The following is an 18,921-nucleotide window of genomic DNA, read 5'->3' on the forward strand; positions in this document are numbered from 1 at the left end:
GAAAAGAGATATATTTACTGAATTAAAGATATTAAATGCTGAGTACAGAAAGTTCTAAAAAGAGTAATGAAAATGCACAGAGAAAATAATGAATCTATACACTTATCTACATATCCAGTAAAACCCTGTTTTAAGTATCTAACAATGTAATATGTATCTACCCTGCAATAAAAAAAAACGTCACTGAATATCAGGAAATTCAGAAATCTAATAGCTAAATAAATGCTTCAGTTGACCATCAGAATGCCACTCTTGCATATAGCACACAGGCAGCTGCTGGTGTCCAGCAGTGTTCCCTCTAATGCCAGACTTAATATTCAAGTTTTCAGTGGGCATGGAAACTCCCTTAGCATTCAAATCCTCAATTTGACTGACACTATAAACTCTTTAACTTTTACATAGGATAATTATGTTTTTAGAACAATGACATGCTTACTTATTCTGTGTTTTTATAGCTGTTCCTGGACAGTGTGAAAAGCCATCAGTCAGTAGTGTTTCACGAGATTCTATGACTGTCAACTGGGAAGAGCCTGAATATGATGGTGGCTCACCTGTGACAGGCTACTGGCTGGAACTTAAAGAGACTACAGGAAAGAGATGGAAAAGAGCAAACCGTGATCCAATCAAGATTATGACACTGGGAGTTTCTTACAAAGTTACAGGACTCATTGAAGGATGTGATTATCAGTATCGTGTGATGGCTATTAATGCAGCTGGAGTTGGGCCTCCAAGTCTGCCATCTGATCCAGCAACTGCAAGAGACCCAATATGTGAGTATACTCAGCTTTAGCAGATGGTTAATTATTACTCGATATTTACACACACAAAAATATATATATATATATGTATATATAAATATGTGTGTATATTTAACTTTTTAATAGCTCCACCTGGACCACCATTTCCAAAGGTTACTGACTGGACAAAGTCTACTGCTGATCTAGAATGGGTTCCACCCTCTAAAGATGGTGGGTCTCCAATTACAGGATATTTTGTGGAGTACAAGGAAGAGGGAAAGGAGGAGTGGGAAAAGGTTGGTAGTAGACATTTAAAAAAAAAAAGAAAATGTAATATATTAAACTATTACTATGACAATATATGCCCCTGTGTGCCTGCATTAGAATATTCACTGTTTTGTGTTCTTAAGAGATTCTTTGTATCATTATATTAATTAACTGAGATTTACATTTTAAAGGCTAAAGATAAAGAAATCAGAGGAACAAAGTTTGTTGTACCTGGACTGAAAGAAGGAAGCTTTTATAGGTTCCGAGTAAGAGCAGTTAATGCTGCTGGTGTCGGGGAACCAGGTGATGTCACAGATCTTATTGAGGCCAAAGACAGAACAGGTACCTGACCTAAAGACCTACAATACCTATATGTGGCATAGTCAAGATGTTTTATTTAGTTAAAAAATTGAATTTGCTACATTGATTAGATTTACAATCAATATATAATTGGAATCCCTTAGTTGAATGACCTGCAAACTGCTTTTTTCAATTTTACAGTTCTACCTGACATTCAACTTGATGCCAGTGTAAAAGAGAGAATTGTTGTCCATGCTGGTGGAGTTATTCGAATCATAGCTTATGTTTCTGGAAAACCAGCTCCAGAAATCATTTGGAACAGAGATGAAAAAGCTTTGCCCCAAGAGGCTACTATTGAAACAACAGCTATTAGTTCATCTTTGGTCATTAAGAAATGTCAGAGGAGTCACCAAGGCATGTACACTCTGGTTGCCAAGAATGCTGGTGGGGAAAGAAGGAAAACCATTATTGTTGATGTATTAGGTAAGTTGGAGTAATAGTAATCAAGTTATGTTTGTGTCACTATTTGTGCATTATTTGTAGTAAGTGACCATATAATATCACACCTAGACATTTTTTACTTTAATATATGGAATCAATTTTATTGGCATTTACTTAAATGTACTGTAATAAAATTTTAGTGAAGCAAAGTAAAATACATAATTGAAATTCTTTCTTCTTTGCAGATGTTCCTGGACCAGTTAGCCAGCCATTCCAGACTGAAAATCTGACAAATGACTCCTGCAAGCTGACATGGTTCTCTCCTGAAGATGATGGAGGCTCAACAATAACTAATTATATTATTGAGAAACGGGAAGCAGATCGCAGAGGATGGACTCCCGTGACCTACACTGTAACAAGACAAAATGCAGTAGTGCAAGGACTTATAGAAGGAGTGGCTTACTTCTTCCGTATTGCACCTGAAAATATTATTGGCATGGGTCCATTTGTTGAGACTCCGCGGGAAATTGTTATAAAAGAACCAATATGTAAGTTAACAAGAACATTTTTTTTATTATTTCTGCTGTTACCTAAAAATATAACATGATGTTTCCTTTTTGTATATAGCTGTGCCTGAGCGTCCTGAAGATCTTCAAGTAACTGCAGTTACAAAAGATTCAATAAGCCTAAGCTGGAATCCACCCAAATACAATGGTGGATCTGATATCACAATGTATATACTAGAGTGCCGTCTCATTGGCAAAGACAAGTTCCTTAGAGCCACAAAAGAAAAGCTGATGGGCAGGAAATATGACCATGAAGGATTGAAGGAAGGTGACACATATGAATACCGTGTCAGTGCTTGCAACATTGTTGGACAAGGCAAACCGTCCTTCTGCACTAAGCCAATTACTTGCAAAGATGAACTAGGTATGATGTCTTCTCGGTCACTTTCATCTTATTTTAAAATTTGCTTACAGTTCCTTAGATGAACATTTATTTTTATTTTGTTTCCAGCTCCACCAACAATTGAGCTTGATTTTAGAGATAAACTAATTGTAAGAGTTGGAGAAGCATTTGCAATGATTGGTCGGTATACAGGCAAACCAGCTCCTAAGGTTACTTGGTTGAAGGATGAAATAACAGTTAAGGAAGATGATCGCACAAAGATCAAGACCACTAAAAACACACTCTGCTTGGGTATTCTTAAATCTGTAAGAGAAGATTCTGGCAAATATTGTGTGCTTGTTGAAAACAGCACTGGTGCAAGAAAGGGACTGTGTGAAGTGACTGTTGTTGGTAAGGATAACACATCAATTAATTTATAAAAGCTAAAATTTAGAATTATGTAGCATATTTCCCAGAAAGTTATTGTTCGACCAAATGCTAAATGTTTTTCATGTTTCTCTTCATTATTTTGAATAGATCGTCCACAACCACCAGTTGGACCTGTGATTTTTGATGAGGTTCATAAAGACCATATGGTTGTTTCATGGAAGCCTCCTCTTGATGATGGTGGTAGTGCAATTACCAACTATGTAGTTGAAAAGAGAGACACTAACAGAGACCTCTGGATGCCTGTAACCTCAGCAACCACCAAAACTACTTGCAAGGTTCCCAAACTGATTGAAGGGAGAGAATACATAATTCGCATCTGTGCAGAAAATCTGTATGGCATCAGTGATCCTCTATTGTCTGATGAAATGAAGGCCAAAGATCGCTTCAGTATGTTATTATTTACATTGTTAATATACATATTTATGCGCTGTTATAATTCCATTTTACTTAAATTAATTGTTATTGTGTGTAGGAGTTCCAGAGGCACCCGAGCAACCACTTGTTAAGGAAATTACTAAAGATTCTGCTCTGGTTTTATGGAACCGACCCCGTGATGGTGGAAAACCTATATTTGCCTACATTGTGGAAAAGAAAGAAACTATGGCCAACAGGTGGTCAAAAGTCTCAAGAGAGCCTATCTATCCAGACACACAATTCAGAGTAACAGACCTTCTACAGGGATGTGAATATGAATTCAGAGTATCAGCACAGAATGAAATTGGTATTGGTGATCCAAGTCCACCATCCAAACCAGTATTTGCCAATGATCCAATAGGTATGAGAATAATTGTATTATTACAGCGAACCAAATTATCATTTGTATTACTAACATTTTGTTTTGAAATATTTAGGTGTCATATTTTTCAATTTTTCACATATCTGCTTACACATTCAAATTGATAAAATAATAGTAGTGACAGTAATAGTATATTATAAATGAATGATAAAAACTATATTATAAGTTGTTTAAAATACTGTTTACATTTTACGAGATTCATTTTCCATTTTTATATCTGTTAAACATTTTTATTAGAATGCAAATTTAAAATGAATCATCTAAAATTGTATCAAATTTCCATTTTCATTTTAAGTCAAACCAAGCCCACCAGTCAACCCAGAAGCTGTTGACAAGACCAAAAATTCAGTTGATTTGTCCTGGCACCCTCCAAGGCACGATGGTGGAGGCAAGATAATCGGTTACCTTGTTGAATATCAAAAGGTTGGTGAGGAAGAATGGAAGAAGTCCAACCATGCCCCTGATAGCTGTCCTGATACAAAACATAAAGTAGTGGGACTCACAGAAGGTGATACGTACAAATTTAGAATCAAAGCAGTGAATTCTGCTGGTGAATCTGAACCTGCTGATGTCCGAGACCCAGTGCAAGTTAAAGACAGACTTGGTGAGATCTGAATTTAAATAAAAAGAACACCTAGCTGTTAAATTTTCCACAGTGCTTTAAAAAATATTAACACATACACATACATTTTATTTACAGAACCTCCTGAGCTTATAATTGATGCTAACATGGCACGAGAACAGCTAGTTAAAGCTGGAAACACTATTGCACTCAGTGCTGTAATCAAAGGCATGCCTTTCCCCAAAGTCACCTGGAAGAAGGCAGACAAAGAAATTCCTACAAAGGCTGATGTTGTGGTCACACCTGTGGGAAGCAAGCTTGAAATCCGCAACTGTGTCAAGGAAGATGCAGGAGTTTATTCTCTCACAGTAGAAAATGAAGCAGGCTCTAAAACCGTTGAAGTAAAAGTCACTGTGCTTGGTAAGATATAGTGAGGTTGCCATCACATCATTTCAGATAAATAAAGTAACAAAGGCAGATAATTAACTAAGTTTACATTTTATATTTCAGATAAACCTGATCCACCAAGAGATCTAGTAGTTAGTGAAATTAGGAAAGATTCTTGCTATCTTACCTGGAAAGAACCCGAGGATAATGGTGGCTCAGTTATCACCAATTATGTTGTTGAAAAGCGTGATGTTGCCAATCCACGCTGGATACCTATCTCAACTACATCTAAGAAACACAGTATTATGGCCAGGCACCTGATGGAAGGCACACAATATTTGTTCAGAGTTGCTGCAGAAAACCAATATGGACGAAGCTCTTACATTGAAACACCAAAACCAATGAAGGCCATCGATCCAATTTGTAAGTATTTGTTTTGAATTTGTCTTGTTGAAAATTAAAATATTCACTATAGCTAGATTTTGGCAATGTAACATTTCTGTCTATTACTCAGATCCACCTGGGCCACCAAAGAACCTTCATCATGTAGATGTAGACAAGACTGAGGTATCTCTTGCTTGGAACTATCCAGACCGTGATGGTGGTTCTGAGATCACTGGATTTGTGGTTGACTATCAGGAAGATGGTGCAGAGGACTGGATCAACTTCAAGACTGTTTCTATACCTGAATGTCTTGTCACTGGTCTGAAAAATGGAAAGGTATACAAATTCCGTGTAAGAGCTCAAAATATTGCTGGACTGGGCCGGCCAGACACAACTGTACCAATAGAGTGTCAAGAAAAACTGGGTAATTATTATTATTATTATTAATAAAAATAATGAAATAAATGTATTATGCAATGTTGAACATAATTGAATTTTATATATTTAATTTTCAGCTGCTCCAACCATTGAAGTTGATGTCAAATTAATTGAAGGTCTTGTAGTCAAAGCTGGTACAACTGTAAGACTTCCTGCCATCATTAGGGGAATCCCCATTCCAACTGCAAAATGGGTGACTGACAGTGCTGAAATCAAATCAGAAGGCAGCTACAAAATTGACACTGACAGTTTTTCAACTGTGCTCACTATTAAGGACTGTACACGAAAAGATACAGGAGAATATTTGCTGACAGTTTCAAATGTTGCTGGAAGCAAGACAGTAGCTCTGCACCTAACAGTTTTGGATGTCCCTGGCCCACCCACAGGTCCATTAAATATCCTGGAGGTTACACCAGAATACATGGTTATCTCCTGGAGGCCACCAAAGGATGATGGTGGAAGTGCAGTAATGAACTATATTGTTGAAAAATGTGAAGGCAAGAAAGAAACATGGGGAATAGTTAGCTCTGGAAGCACTCAGACTAAAGCTAAGATTCCACGACTCCAGAAAGGTTATGAATATACTTTCCGTGTCAGTGCTGAAAATAAGATGGGTATTGGTAAACCCCTAGAGTCAAAACCAACTGTTGCCAAACATATATTTGACCCACCATCTCCACCAGGAAAGCCAGTGGTTTCTGACATCACTGAAAATTCTGCAACAGTCTCCTGGACTATTCCTAAATCTGACGGTGGCAGTCCAATTAGTGGCTATATTGTTGAAAGAAGAGAACTATCTGGTAAATGGGTCAGAGTAAACAAGACTCCAGTGCTCGATCTTCGGTTCCGTGCCACTGGTCTATATGAAGGCAACACCTATGAATTTAGAGTTTTCGCAGAAAATATTGCTGGACTAAGTAAACCATCTCCAGTATCTGATCCAATAAAAGCTTCTCGCCCTATAACTCCACCAGGCCCACCCATAAATCCCAAACTTAAAGACAAGAGCAGAGAAACTGCTGACTTGGTATGGACAAAACCAACCAGAGATGGAGGCAGCCCCATTTTAGGATATGTTGTGGAGTGTCAAAAATCAGGAACAGCCCAGTGGAATAGAATTAACACAGATGATCTAATTAAACAATGTGCTTTCAGGGTTCCAGGTCTGATTGAAGGAAATGAATATAGATTCCGCATAAAAGCAGCAAATATAGTAGGTGAAGGTGAACCTAGAGAACTACCGGAATCTGTTATTGCCAAGGACATTCTTCACCCACCTGAAGTTGATCTTGACTTGACTTGTCGTGATTTACTGACTGTAAGAGTTGGCCAAACAATCAACATTACTGCCCGTGTCAAGGGCAGACCTGACCCAGACATTACCTGGTCTAAGGATAGTAAAGTAGTCACTAAAGATAATAGGACTGAAATGACTCAAGATTTCCCTCCAGTTGGCTTGCAGATAAAACCGGCAACTAGGGCAGATCATGGTAAATATACACTTGTGGCGAAGAACAGCAGTGGTCAAGCTCAGGGTGTGGTTATTGTCAATGTACTTGACAGACCTGGACCTTGTCAGAACCTTAAAATTAGCTATGTTACCAAAGATTCTTGCATGGTTGCCTGGGAAAACCCACAAGATAATGGTGGCTCAGAGATAACAAACTATATTGTAGAATACCGTGAACCAAGTAAAAGAGGATGGTATGTCATCTCTTCTGATCTTACAAAGAGGTTGATAAAAGCATCTCTTATAGAACACCATGAATATTTCTTTAGAGTTTGTGCAGAAAACAAAGTTGGTCCTGGTCCAGTTACTGAAACGAAGACACCAATCCTGGCCATTAATCCAGTTGATAAACCTGGTGAACCTGAGAACCTTCACATTGCTGAAGTAGGCAAGACATTTGTGTTCTTGAAATGGAGACGACCAGATTATGATGGCGGCAGTCCGAATCTATCATACCATGTTGAAAGAAAACTGAAAGATTCTGATGAATGGGAAAGAGTCCATAAGGGTAGCATCAAAGAAACGTCTTACCTTATAGACAGATGCAGTGAAAACCAGTTATACCAGTTTAGAGTTCAGACTAAGAATGAAGGAGGTGAAAGCAACTGGGTAAAGACAGCTGAAGTTTTGGTGAAAGAAGAATTATTGAAACCTGCACTAGATCTGAAATTAACTGGAATGCTAGTTGTGAAAGCGGGAGAAACAATTAGAATTGAAGCTGGAGTTCGAGGAAAACCACAGCCAGAGATTGCTTGGGCAAAGGACAAAGATACCACAGATATTGCAAAATCACCTAGGCTGAAAATTGAAAATGGATCAGATTACACCAAATTTATCCTTGAGAAGTCTAGGCGATCTGACAGTGGAAAATTTGTTGTCACAGCCACAAACCCTGCTGGAAGCTTTACAGCTCATGCTTCTGTAAATGTTCTTGATGTGCCAGGAGAAGTAAGAAATCTTAAAGTTTCTGATGTATCAATTGACAGATGTAGACTCAGCTGGGATGAACCAGAAGATGATGGTGGATGTGAGATACAAAACTATATTTTGGAGAAATGTGAGAGCAAGCGAATGGTTTGGTCTACATACTCTGCTTCTGTGATTCTCACTCATGCACAAGTCACTCGTCTGATAGAAGGAAATGAATATATCTTCAGAGTGCGTGCTGAAAATAAATTGGGTACTGGTCCACCCACAGAAACCAAACCAATTGTTGCTAAAACCAAATACAATAGACCTGGACCTCCAGAGCCTCCAGAGGTTACCAAAGTGAGTAAAGAAGAAATGACAGTTGTCTGGAATCCACCAGAATATGATGGTGGCAAGTCTATTACTGGATATATTCTAGAAAAGAAAGAAAAGAGATCAATGAGATGGGTTGCTGCAACTAAGAGTGCAATTCCAGAAAGACGTCTGAAAGTCCCAAATCTTATCCCAGGACATGAATACCAATTCCGTGTAAAAGCAGAAAATGAAATTGGTCTGGGAGATCCAAGTGGACCATCAAGACCTGTAGTTGCAAAAGACCCAATAGGTAATTTTTAGTTTAGTTTTACAGTTTGTTTTATCACTCTTTTTTTGTTTAAAGCCTTTTTTAAGCTGCTTAACACTGTTGTTTATTTTTCAGAACCTCCTGGTCCTCCAAGCAATCTAAAGGTGGCTGATAGTACCAGGACCTCCATTACTCTAGGATGGGGAAAACCTGTTTATGATGGCGGTGCTCCAATCATTGGATATGTTGTAGAAATGAGGCCTAAAACTGAAGTTAAGGACAAGGATCCTGAGGCCGGATGGAAGAGACTTAATGTTGCTGCTCAGTTGATCCACACACAGTTTACTGTCACCACCCTTGATGAAAAGCAAGAATATGAGTTTAGAGTTTCTGCACAGAACCAAGTTGGCATTGGAAGGCCTGCTGAACTGAAAGAGGCTGTGTCACCTAAAGAAATACTTGGTATATATTGTTTTTGCAATAATCATTACAAAAATGACATGCTTATTGTAGAATGTTGATAATAATTTCCAAAAAATGTCTGTTTCACAGAATCACCTGAAATTGAACTGGATGCCAGTATGAGAAAGTTGGTCACTGTTAGAGCAGGTTGTCCTATCAGACTGTTTGCTATGGTGAGAGGAAGACCATCACCTAAAGTTACATGGAGAAGAATGGGAATTGATAATGTTGTCAGGAAAGGACAAGTTGACATTCTTGATACCATGGCTTTCTTAGTAATCCAAAACTCCACACGTGATGATTCAGGCAAATATTCTTTGTCACTTGTCAACGTTGCTGGAGAAAAAGCAGTGTTTGTCAACGTCAGGGTACTAGGTAAGTAAATTACTGAAAATTATAAATAAATACATTGTTTTGTTGCATTGCTGTAATTGATGTTTTCTTTTTGGTCTATAGACACTCCTGGACCTGTGGCTGAATTTACAGTCTCAGATATCACAAAAATGTCATGTCAGCTCTCATGGGTACCTCCAGAAAATGATGGTGGAAGCCCTGTGACACACTACATCTTAGAAAGGCGTGAAGTGGACAGAAAGACATGGGCAAAAGTGGTGGCAGACTGGAAAAAGACTAGTTTTAAGGTTGCTAACCTTGTACCTGGAACTGAATACTTCTTCCGAGTTACAGCTATCAATGAATATGGCTCAGGCGTTCCAAGAGACACTCCTAAAGGTGTACTTGCAACAGATCCAATAAGTAAGTACTGCAAATGTATTATCTATTCTGGCTATAATAAAATTAGCCCATTCAAATGTAATTTTTATAGGTGCTGGAGAGTTCAAGCACATAACAATTTCGTATTTAGGGACTCTGGCAGTAAGACATCTGCTGTTGTGATAATGGGGTCGACTTACACAATGCAAATAGCTGTTCATTTTGCAGTGGGAAAAATATATATTTTTGCTTGTGCATGATTGGATAATGAGCTTTCCCTTATTCACTAAAACATTCCCTTGCAAAGTTTATTGCCTTTAGTAAATAAACCGCAATAAGTCTGCACATTTATTACAGTACCGTAACATTACATAAGGTCCTTTCTACTTGTTAGATTTTTTTATACATATATATATATATTTTTGTTTTTGTTTGTTTTTTTGTTTCAAAAAAGGGGTGAGAACTATCACTCCAAGTTGGGAATTTGCCAGGATGATCTTACAGCTTGAGTTACCAAAGGATCTCAGACGATACAAAAAAACAACCAGTATTTAGCTTACCAGATTAAAAAAAAAATTACTTTTGAGTGGACTAACTTTAAGTGAACTTGCAAAATTTCCCTGGATCACTTGCCAGCTTACATTTGTACCTAATCATTACCTACCCCTAAGTTAGGCTCATTTATTGCCTTATTCTCTGGTTACCAGTGATGGTCAGGGGACCGTTCCCACAGATGGGAGTTTGGTAAAAGATCCACTGTGGAGGTGAGCAGGTATGAAGTACAGATAACTGATTTACTAGTTGCTAAGCAAATAAGCAGTACAAATTAGAAATAGGGCCAAAGAATTTAATCATAACAGCCTGATTTAGTCTAAATTCAGGTTCTACCAAACCAATTCAAACTCTTCACTACTTTTGTTTCACGCTTCTGTTTAGGTTGATATTATTAAAATTGCTTAGGAACAATTAGATTAATTAATATTTTTAACACATTATTACATAAATACTTGCTTTAACATTTTACCTGTTTATTTCGTCAGGTGAGCCAGATCCACCCAAGAAGCTTGATGTTACAGAAATTACAAAGAACAGTGCCACACTGGCATGGCTTCCACCCCTGCGTGATGGTGGTGCCAAGATCGATGGCTATATCATTAGCTACCAAGCCGAAGGACAGTCTCAGGATAACTGGACCCAATATTCTGTTGTAAAAGATCTAAATATTGTAGTTGTTGGACTTAAAGAAGGCACAAAATACAAATTCAGGGTGGCAGCCAGGAACTCTGTTGGTGTGAGCTTGCCAAGAGAAGCTGAAGGAATATTTGAGATTAAAGAACAGCTTTGTAAGTTATATGTCCCACATGATTTACCATTTTGATGTGAATGCATCTTTACTGTAATGTAGAATTTTAGACCGAATAATAATTTAGGTTAGATTGTATAAATCTGCTTAATGTTGTCATTTATTTTATTTACAGTGCCACCAAAGATCTTGATGCCTGATCAGATCAGCATCAAAGCGGGGCAGAAATTAAGAATTGAAGCCCATGTTTATGGAAAACCAGCACCTGTTTTCAAATGGATGAAGGCAGATGTTGATGTTATGCCATCAAGTCGTTTGGCTGTACATAAAGGAAAGAATTCCACTGTGCTTATAATAAAAGATGTGACAAGGAAAGACAGTGGATATTACTCATTATCTGCAGAAAACAGCTCTGGTGTTGCCAGTCACAGGATTCGTGTAGTCGTTATGGGTATGTATGAGTTTAATAAAGTCTTATAATTTTCACGAGAATCAGATACAGAAGAGATCATTATTATGTTGTTGGTTTTCTACAGACATCCCAGGTCCACCAGAACCTCCATTTGAGATTTCAGATATAGATTCTGATGCATGCACACTTTCATGGCACTTACCTCTTGAAGATGGTGGTAGCAACATTACCAACTATGTAGTTGAAAAGTGTGATGTAAGCAAGGGAGACTGGATTACAGCTGTTACATCAGTTACCAAAACTAGCTGCCGTGTCGGAAAACTCATCCCAGGACAAGAGTTCATCTTCAGGGTCCGTGCTGAGAACCGCTTTGGAGTATCAGAACCAATTACATCTAATCGTGTTGTTGCTAAATATCCATTTGGTATGTAAACAAACCAACTTTTACAACTGCATTGAAAGCACTAGTTTGCCTTGAAATACCTACCATTCTAATGTAGAAATGCTAACGCAAATTAAAGACTACTTTAAACTATGCATTATAACATATCCAAGTCATTGAATATTGATGAAAGGTTGCAGCTGTTGAACTAATGTGGCATCCTTCTTTGTCTTATGTATGCTGTCTAATCTTTAAATTTTTCAGAAAGGAATTGGCAACTTTCAATGTTTAATTATAATAACATTTAAATTCATGTAAGGCAATTGCACTTCCAATGAAATGCAAAGTAACATTTTGTTATCATTTCAGATGTTCCCAGCGAACCAAAGAATGCCCATGTTACCAAGGTTAATAAAGACTGTATATTTGTTGCATGGGATAGACCTGATAATGATGGAGGAAGCCCCATTACAGGCTATGCTATAGAACGTAAGGAAAGAAATAGCCTACTGTGGGTGAAGGCCAATGATACTGCAGTGCGCTCAACAGAATATCCATGTGTTGGCATGATTGAAGGCTTAGAGTACACTTTCAGAATCTCTGCACTAAATAGAGCTGGAAGTAGTAAACCCAGCAAGCCCACTGAGTATGTCACTGCAAGAACACCTGTTGGTATGTATAACATATACTGCAAAATTATGTAAGCCCCACCAAACTGCCCACTTTATTTGAATTAGTTAATAAATAATGTTCCTTTACAGATCCACCTGGAAAACCTGAAGTTATTGATATCACAAGGAGCACTGTGTCCCTTGTATGGACAAGACCAAAGCATGATGGTGGCAGTAAAATTGTGGGCTACCTTGTGGAAGCTTGCAAACTTCCTGGTGAAAAGTGGGTGAAGTGCAACACTGCTGCTTCTCAAGTCCCAACAGAAGAATTTATTGTTACTGAATTGGAGGAGAATGAGAGATACCAGTTCAGAGCAATTGCCAAGACCAGCATCAACATCAGCAGACCATCTGAACCATCAGATCCAGTTGTCATTCAGGCAGAAAATGGTATTACTCCATGTACATTTTATAAGAGAAAGCAAACAAATGTGGCTCTTACTGGGGCAATGTATATGGCATCAGACAAGCATATCACTTACACCACATTTGTAATGTTCTCTAGCTAAGACATGAATTAACTATAATAACCTAAGACAACATCAAACTATCACACACAAGTCCAGAAAATAGTGTTTAGAGTATTCCTATTTTAATGGTTTAATTTTTTCATTTTCAGTTCCACCCAAGATCGATCTCAGTATACAGATGAAATCCCTGATCACAGTCAAAGCAGGAGCAAATGTATGTCTTGATGCTCAAGTATTTGGTAAGCCCATGCCAACAGTCGCCTGGATGAAGGATGGTGAAGTTGTAAAACCTGCTGAGGGTGTTAAAATATCATCTAAGAGGAACCTCTTCCTTCTGGAATTGTTCAGTGTTAACCGCAAGGAAACAGGAGAATATACTATTGTGGCTGAAAATGCCAGTGGCTCCAAATCTGCAACTATCAAGCTCAAAGTCCTAGGTATTTATGATACCTGTTCTAACTATAACATTACATTTTCAAAATATGAATCATATTGTCTTTAACTACGTCCCAACTATAACTTGGACATAGAATATTTTTGTATGCTAGTTTTTCTTTTATAATTTACATTTTGTTAATGTTACCTGTAATTTTAAAAGTTCCTTGGATGGTGAAATAAATGGTTTATGTGATCATTGAAACTAGATATATGATATTGGTGGTTGCAAAATGACAAGACTTCTATATATTTATTTTCCTTCAGATAAACCTGGACCTCCTGCTTCTGTTAAAATAAATCATATGTATACTGATCGGGCCATGCTTAGTTGGGAGCCTCCACTTGAAGATGGGGGTTCTGATATTACAAACTATGTCATTGACAAGCGTGAAACCAGTCGTCCCAACTGGGCACAAGTGACTGCTAATGTGCAAACCACCAGTTGCAGTGTGGAGAAGTTGATTGAAGGACATGAGTATCAATTCCGCATTTGTGCTGAAAACAAATATGGTGTTGGAGATCCCATCCTAACTGAATCTGTGATTGCTAAGAACCCATATGGTAAGACATATAATACTGTATACGTTTAAATGGATAATGCGATCTGCTAGATCAGAGGAGTTTCATTTTTCTAATGTCTAACTTTTAGTTTAGCCTCTTTTTACCATTTTCTTGTTTCAATTTAACAGTTATCCTTTTTCACAGATGCACCTGGACAATGTGATCCGCCAGTAATAAGTAACATTACAAAGGATCACATGACTGTAAGCTGGAAAGCACCAGCTGATGATGGTGGATCCCCAATTACTGGATATTTGCTTGAAAAGCGTGACACAAAGTCTTTCAATTGGACCAAGGTAACCAAAACACCGGTAATGGATAGAACAGTAAAAGCAACAGGACTTCAAGAAGGTACTGAGTATGAGTACAGAGTGACTGCCTTGAACAAAGCCGGACCAGGCAAACCTAGCAACTCATCAAGGGCAGTAATTGCTATGGATCCCCAGTGTAAGTTGTGACTTCCATTGGATAAAACTAATTATGAATTTGTTTTGACTGACAGTCTTATAAATGTTGTATTTATTTTTTAGATCCACCTGGACCACCTGCTTTTCCCAAGGTGGTTGATACAACCCGTAGCAGCATAAGCCTGTCCTGGAGTAAACCAGCTTATGATGGTGGCAGCCCTATTATTGGTTACCTGGTTGAAGTTAAACGAGGAGATACAGATAACTGGGTGCGATGCAACTTGCCCAAAAACCTGCATGATACCCGCTACACTGTTACAGGCCTGATGGAAAGCACCGAATACCAGTTCCGTGTCTCAGCAGTAAATAAAATTGGTTACAGTGATCCCAGCGAAATTCCAGAGAAGCATACTGCTAAAGATATCTTAAGTAAGTACATTTTTTATTTACAGTTTACTTAATTTTCGTTACTGTCTGTATGAATATAATGTAATTCCTTTTCGTTTAATCTAACATTAGTTGCGCCCGAAGGAGAGCTTGATGCTGAATTGAGGAAAGCTCTTGTGCTCCGTGCTGGTGTTACAATGAGGATTTATGTACCTGTTAGAGGACGCCCAGCTCCAAAGATATCTTGGTCTAAACTGAATGCAAACATTAAAGAGAGGCAGGGACTTGATATCAAGACTACAGACCATGACACCTTTCTGCGTTGTGAAAATGTCAACAAGTATGATGCTGGCAAATATATCTTGACACTAGAGAACAGCAGCGGTGTGAAGTCTTATACTATTGTTGTGAAAGTACTTGGTAAGTAAAAGATTATTACAGTTTAGTTAAGCTTTTAGATTTAGGAGGTACTGACAGTGTGGCACAAAGTAATGTAAAAGTGCTTGTTTGAGAACAAAACTGATTACAAAGAAAAAAATCCAAGTGTCTCCCATATCCACATTTAAAATGTTTTCCTGGGTTTCCATTGGTCTTATCTATATTTTCCCTGTCTTGATCGGATATATTTTAGAGCTGCAAGTACTAAGATACAGAGTAAACTAAACTACTGTTCATAAAGTTTACTAAGCAAATTATTTTGAAGGGATTATATAGTTTTATAGATTAGATATTTTAATATATCCTTGTGATCACCGAATTCCAAACATTTCTACATGGGTTTATTAAACAAATTTGTTCATACATTACAGATACTCCTGGACCACCTGTAAACCTCATAATCAAGGACAGCTCCAAGGACTCAGCTATGATCTCATGGGATCCTCCAATTATTGATGGTGGCAGTCCAATCAAGAATTATATTGTTGAAAAACGTGATGCAGAAAGAAAGGCTTGGTCTACAGTATCAACTGACTGTCCTAAAACATCATTTAGAATTACTAACCTTGAGGAAGGCAAGGCCTACTTTTTCAGAGTATTAGCAGAAAATGAATATGGCATTGGTGAACCATGTGAAACTCATGATGCTGTGAAAGCTTCTGGTAAGAAATTATGCTATTAAACAATACTGCAACAGAGATTATATGGCATTGAAATTTGATCATGCTGGATATGGCTTCCTTTTTTCTGGTAATATAAAGTAATAAGTATTTTGTCTGGTTCTTTTAGAAAAACCTGGACCAGTTATAGATCTGAAAGCACTGGCTGTGTCAAAATCATCATGCACTATTGCATGGAAGAAACCAATAAGTGATGGGGGAAGTCGTATCATTGGATATGTTGTGGAACATTTAATCTCTCAGGACAAGTGGAAAGACATAATGAGATCCAAAAACCTTCAGTATACAATGAAAGATCTCACTGAAGGGAAGGAGTACACCTTTAGAGTGATTGCCCAAAATGATTCTGGTTTTAGTTCTCCAACTGACATTTCAATTGTTGCCAAGGATGATGTTGGTATGTGTACCTTTCCTAGTCTCTAGCATGCTAACAACCACACAGTAATCAGCATTCTTGTTGTATTCCTTTAGTAATACCAGTGTTTTTTTCTCAGTTGCACCAAATGTGGACTTAAAGGATCTGCCAGATTTGTGCTACATTGCCAAGGAGGGAAGCACTTTCCGACTTAAAATTCCAGTCAGTGGAAAGCCTGCACCTACAATTACATGGAGGAAAAGTGAAGACAAGGTTTTGACAGACAGTGGTAGAGTAACTGTTGAGTCTACTGCTGTAAATACTACGCTGACAGTTCGTGAGTGCCAGAAAGATGATGCCTCAAAATACACAATCACTTTGAAGAATCCAGCTGGCACCAAGGAATCTACCATCTTTATAAAAGTAGTGGGAAAACCTGGTATTCCAACAGGTCCAGTTAAGTTTGATGAAGTGACTGCAGATGCTATCACGCTGATCTGGGCTCCTCCAAAAGATGATGGAGGTTCTGAAATTACAAACTATATCCTGGAAAAGAGAGACTCTGTGACAAATAAGTGGGTAACATGTGCTTCTGCTGTACAGAAGACATCATTCAGAGTTACCAGACTCCATGAAGGAACTGAATACATTTTCAAAGTCAGTGCAGAAAATAAATATGGAGTTGGCGATGGCCTTAAATCAGATTCAGTTGTGGCAAGGCATCCATTTGGTAAGCTATCATTAGCAGGGGAGTAGTTAAAATTATACACACCTGTACTTAGAATTCAGGTTGCCTAATTACATTAATTATGTCTTCTAGATGTACCAGATGCTCCTCCACCACCAAAGATTGTTACAATAAGGCACGATGCTGCAAACCTGACTTGGGTTGATCCAAGGAAGACTGGTGGTTCACCAATCACAGGTATAATTTTTCTTTAAGAAACAGAAGCATATTTGCGTGACTACATTTTGCCCACTATGCCACTAGACATGTAAAAAAAAGTGTTCATATGTCATACATCTGCAGGTGCAGATTAAATTTGCCCATGTTAAAAAAAATTGTAAAATGTGTTTAACTGTTTAGTTAAACCTACAGTTTAGGTACCCTAAAGACTAAATAGGCGCATCACAAAGCTAAGGTCAGGTTTTAGATTTTATCTTTAGAATTAATATTGTATTACCAGTAACTTTTTCTTATCTTTTGCCTTTTCTTGAAGTGTGTATTGCAAATATATATGCTATCAAACTAAAATATGTTGCAATACAGGTTGTAACTGTGATATAACATTGTATTTTAGGCTATTATATTGAAGTGAAAGAAAGAAACAGCCTGCTTTGGAAGAGAGCCAGTACCACTCCACTGAGAATGAAGGACTACAGAGTTACAGGTTTAGCTGAAGGCCTAGAATATGAATTTAGAGTTATGGCTCTTAATCTTGCTGGAGTTGGGAAGCCAAGTCTTCCATCTGAGTCAGTTGTAGCTCTTGATCCAATAGGTAAGGTCAACAGTATTTATTATATGAATGCAGTAATGCGTGTAAGTATTTGTTACTGATTTCTTGATTCCTTTTAGATCCTCCTGGCAAACCCGAGGTAATCAGTGTCACTAGGAGTTCAGCAACTCTTATCTGGACAGAACCAAAATATGATGGTGGACACAAGCTGGTTGGATACATTGTTGAGAAACGTGATATACCAGCAAAGAGCTGGATGAAGGCCAATCATGTAAATGTTCAGGAATGTGCATTTACTATTAATGATCTAATAGAAGGTGGAAAATATGAATTCAGAATAAGAGCTAAGAACACTGCTGGTGCTATCAGCCCCCCATCAGAGACAACTGGAACTGTTGTTTGTAAGGAAGAATATGGTATGTGTCAGCCTTTTTATTCATGTTTTCTGATAGCTGTATCACTTGAAAAGTTTAGTTCCTTACTTTTGATATGAAATTATTTTTACAGAGGCACCCACAATTGTTATTGATGCAGCTGTCAAAGAAGGTTTAACAGTTAAAGCAGGAGATACAATTGTCATGACGGCAACAAGGATTCTTGGCAAACCACCTCCAACCTCTGTGTGGTCCAAAGCAGGAAAGGACTTTAAGCCATCTGATATTGTGCAGATAGAAACAGGTCCAACATCATCTACCCTGTCTGTTAAATATGCATCACGTAAAGATTCTGGAGAGTATACAATAACAGCCAGCAATCCTTTTGGCACAAAAGAAGAGCATGTGCATGTCAAAGTTCTAGATGTCCCTGGTCCTCCAGGACCAATTGAAGCCAGCAATGTATCTGCAGAAAAAGCTACACTCAACTGGACTCAGCCTGCTGAAGATGGAGGTTCACCAATAACCTCGTACACTCTTGAAAAGAGAGAAACCAGTCGTTTGCTTTGGACCCTGGTGGCTGAAAATATTCAGTCATGTAGACATGTTGTCAGCAAATTGATCCAGGGAAATGAATATATCTTCCGTGTATCTGCTGTTAATCACTTTGGTGTAGGTGAACCTGTACAATCTGAGCCAGTGAAGATGGTGGACAGATTTGGTAAGTAAAAATGATGTAACAATTATAAAAACAATAA

The 18,921-nt window shown here is 38.0% G+C and overlaps 1 protein-coding gene across 1 annotated transcript in view; it reads left to right on the plus strand.

The window, feature by feature from the left end:
* TTN (titin) overlaps positions 1-18,921 on the plus strand; it is a 270,471-nt gene that overhangs the window by 201,371 nt on the left and 50,179 nt on the right. Inside the window, 34 exon segments of the mRNA XM_018561614.1 lie at positions 456-770; positions 885-1,033; positions 1,196-1,346; positions 1,506-1,787; positions 1,991-2,293; positions 2,373-2,675; positions 2,763-3,044; positions 3,171-3,470; positions 3,556-3,858; positions 4,175-4,483; positions 4,580-4,861; positions 4,952-5,251; positions 5,343-5,636; positions 5,728-8,694; positions 8,788-9,114; positions 9,205-9,489; positions 9,571-9,870; positions 10,869-11,171; positions 11,307-11,582; positions 11,668-11,967; positions 12,295-12,597; positions 12,687-12,986; positions 13,216-13,503; positions 13,769-14,065; positions 14,210-14,512; positions 14,596-14,901; positions 14,992-15,279; positions 15,669-15,959; positions 16,087-16,374; positions 16,472-17,062; positions 17,153-17,257; positions 17,634-17,831; positions 17,909-18,205; positions 18,297-18,884. Of these exon segments, the coding sequence (XP_018417116.1) occupies positions 456-770; positions 885-1,033; positions 1,196-1,346; positions 1,506-1,787; positions 1,991-2,293; positions 2,373-2,675; positions 2,763-3,044; positions 3,171-3,470; positions 3,556-3,858; positions 4,175-4,483; positions 4,580-4,861; positions 4,952-5,251; positions 5,343-5,636; positions 5,728-8,694; positions 8,788-9,114; positions 9,205-9,489; positions 9,571-9,870; positions 10,869-11,171; positions 11,307-11,582; positions 11,668-11,967; positions 12,295-12,597; positions 12,687-12,986; positions 13,216-13,503; positions 13,769-14,065; positions 14,210-14,512; positions 14,596-14,901; positions 14,992-15,279; positions 15,669-15,959; positions 16,087-16,374; positions 16,472-17,062; positions 17,153-17,257; positions 17,634-17,831; positions 17,909-18,205; positions 18,297-18,884 (12,774 nt within the window).

This window comes from Nanorana parkeri, unplaced genomic scaffold (assembly GCF_000935625.1).
Source record: "Nanorana parkeri isolate BGI_ZX_2015 unplaced genomic scaffold, ASM93562v1 scaffold534, whole genome shotgun sequence".
In the NCBI taxonomy this organism is placed as follows: domain Eukaryota; kingdom Metazoa; phylum Chordata; class Amphibia; order Anura; family Dicroglossidae; genus Nanorana; species Nanorana parkeri.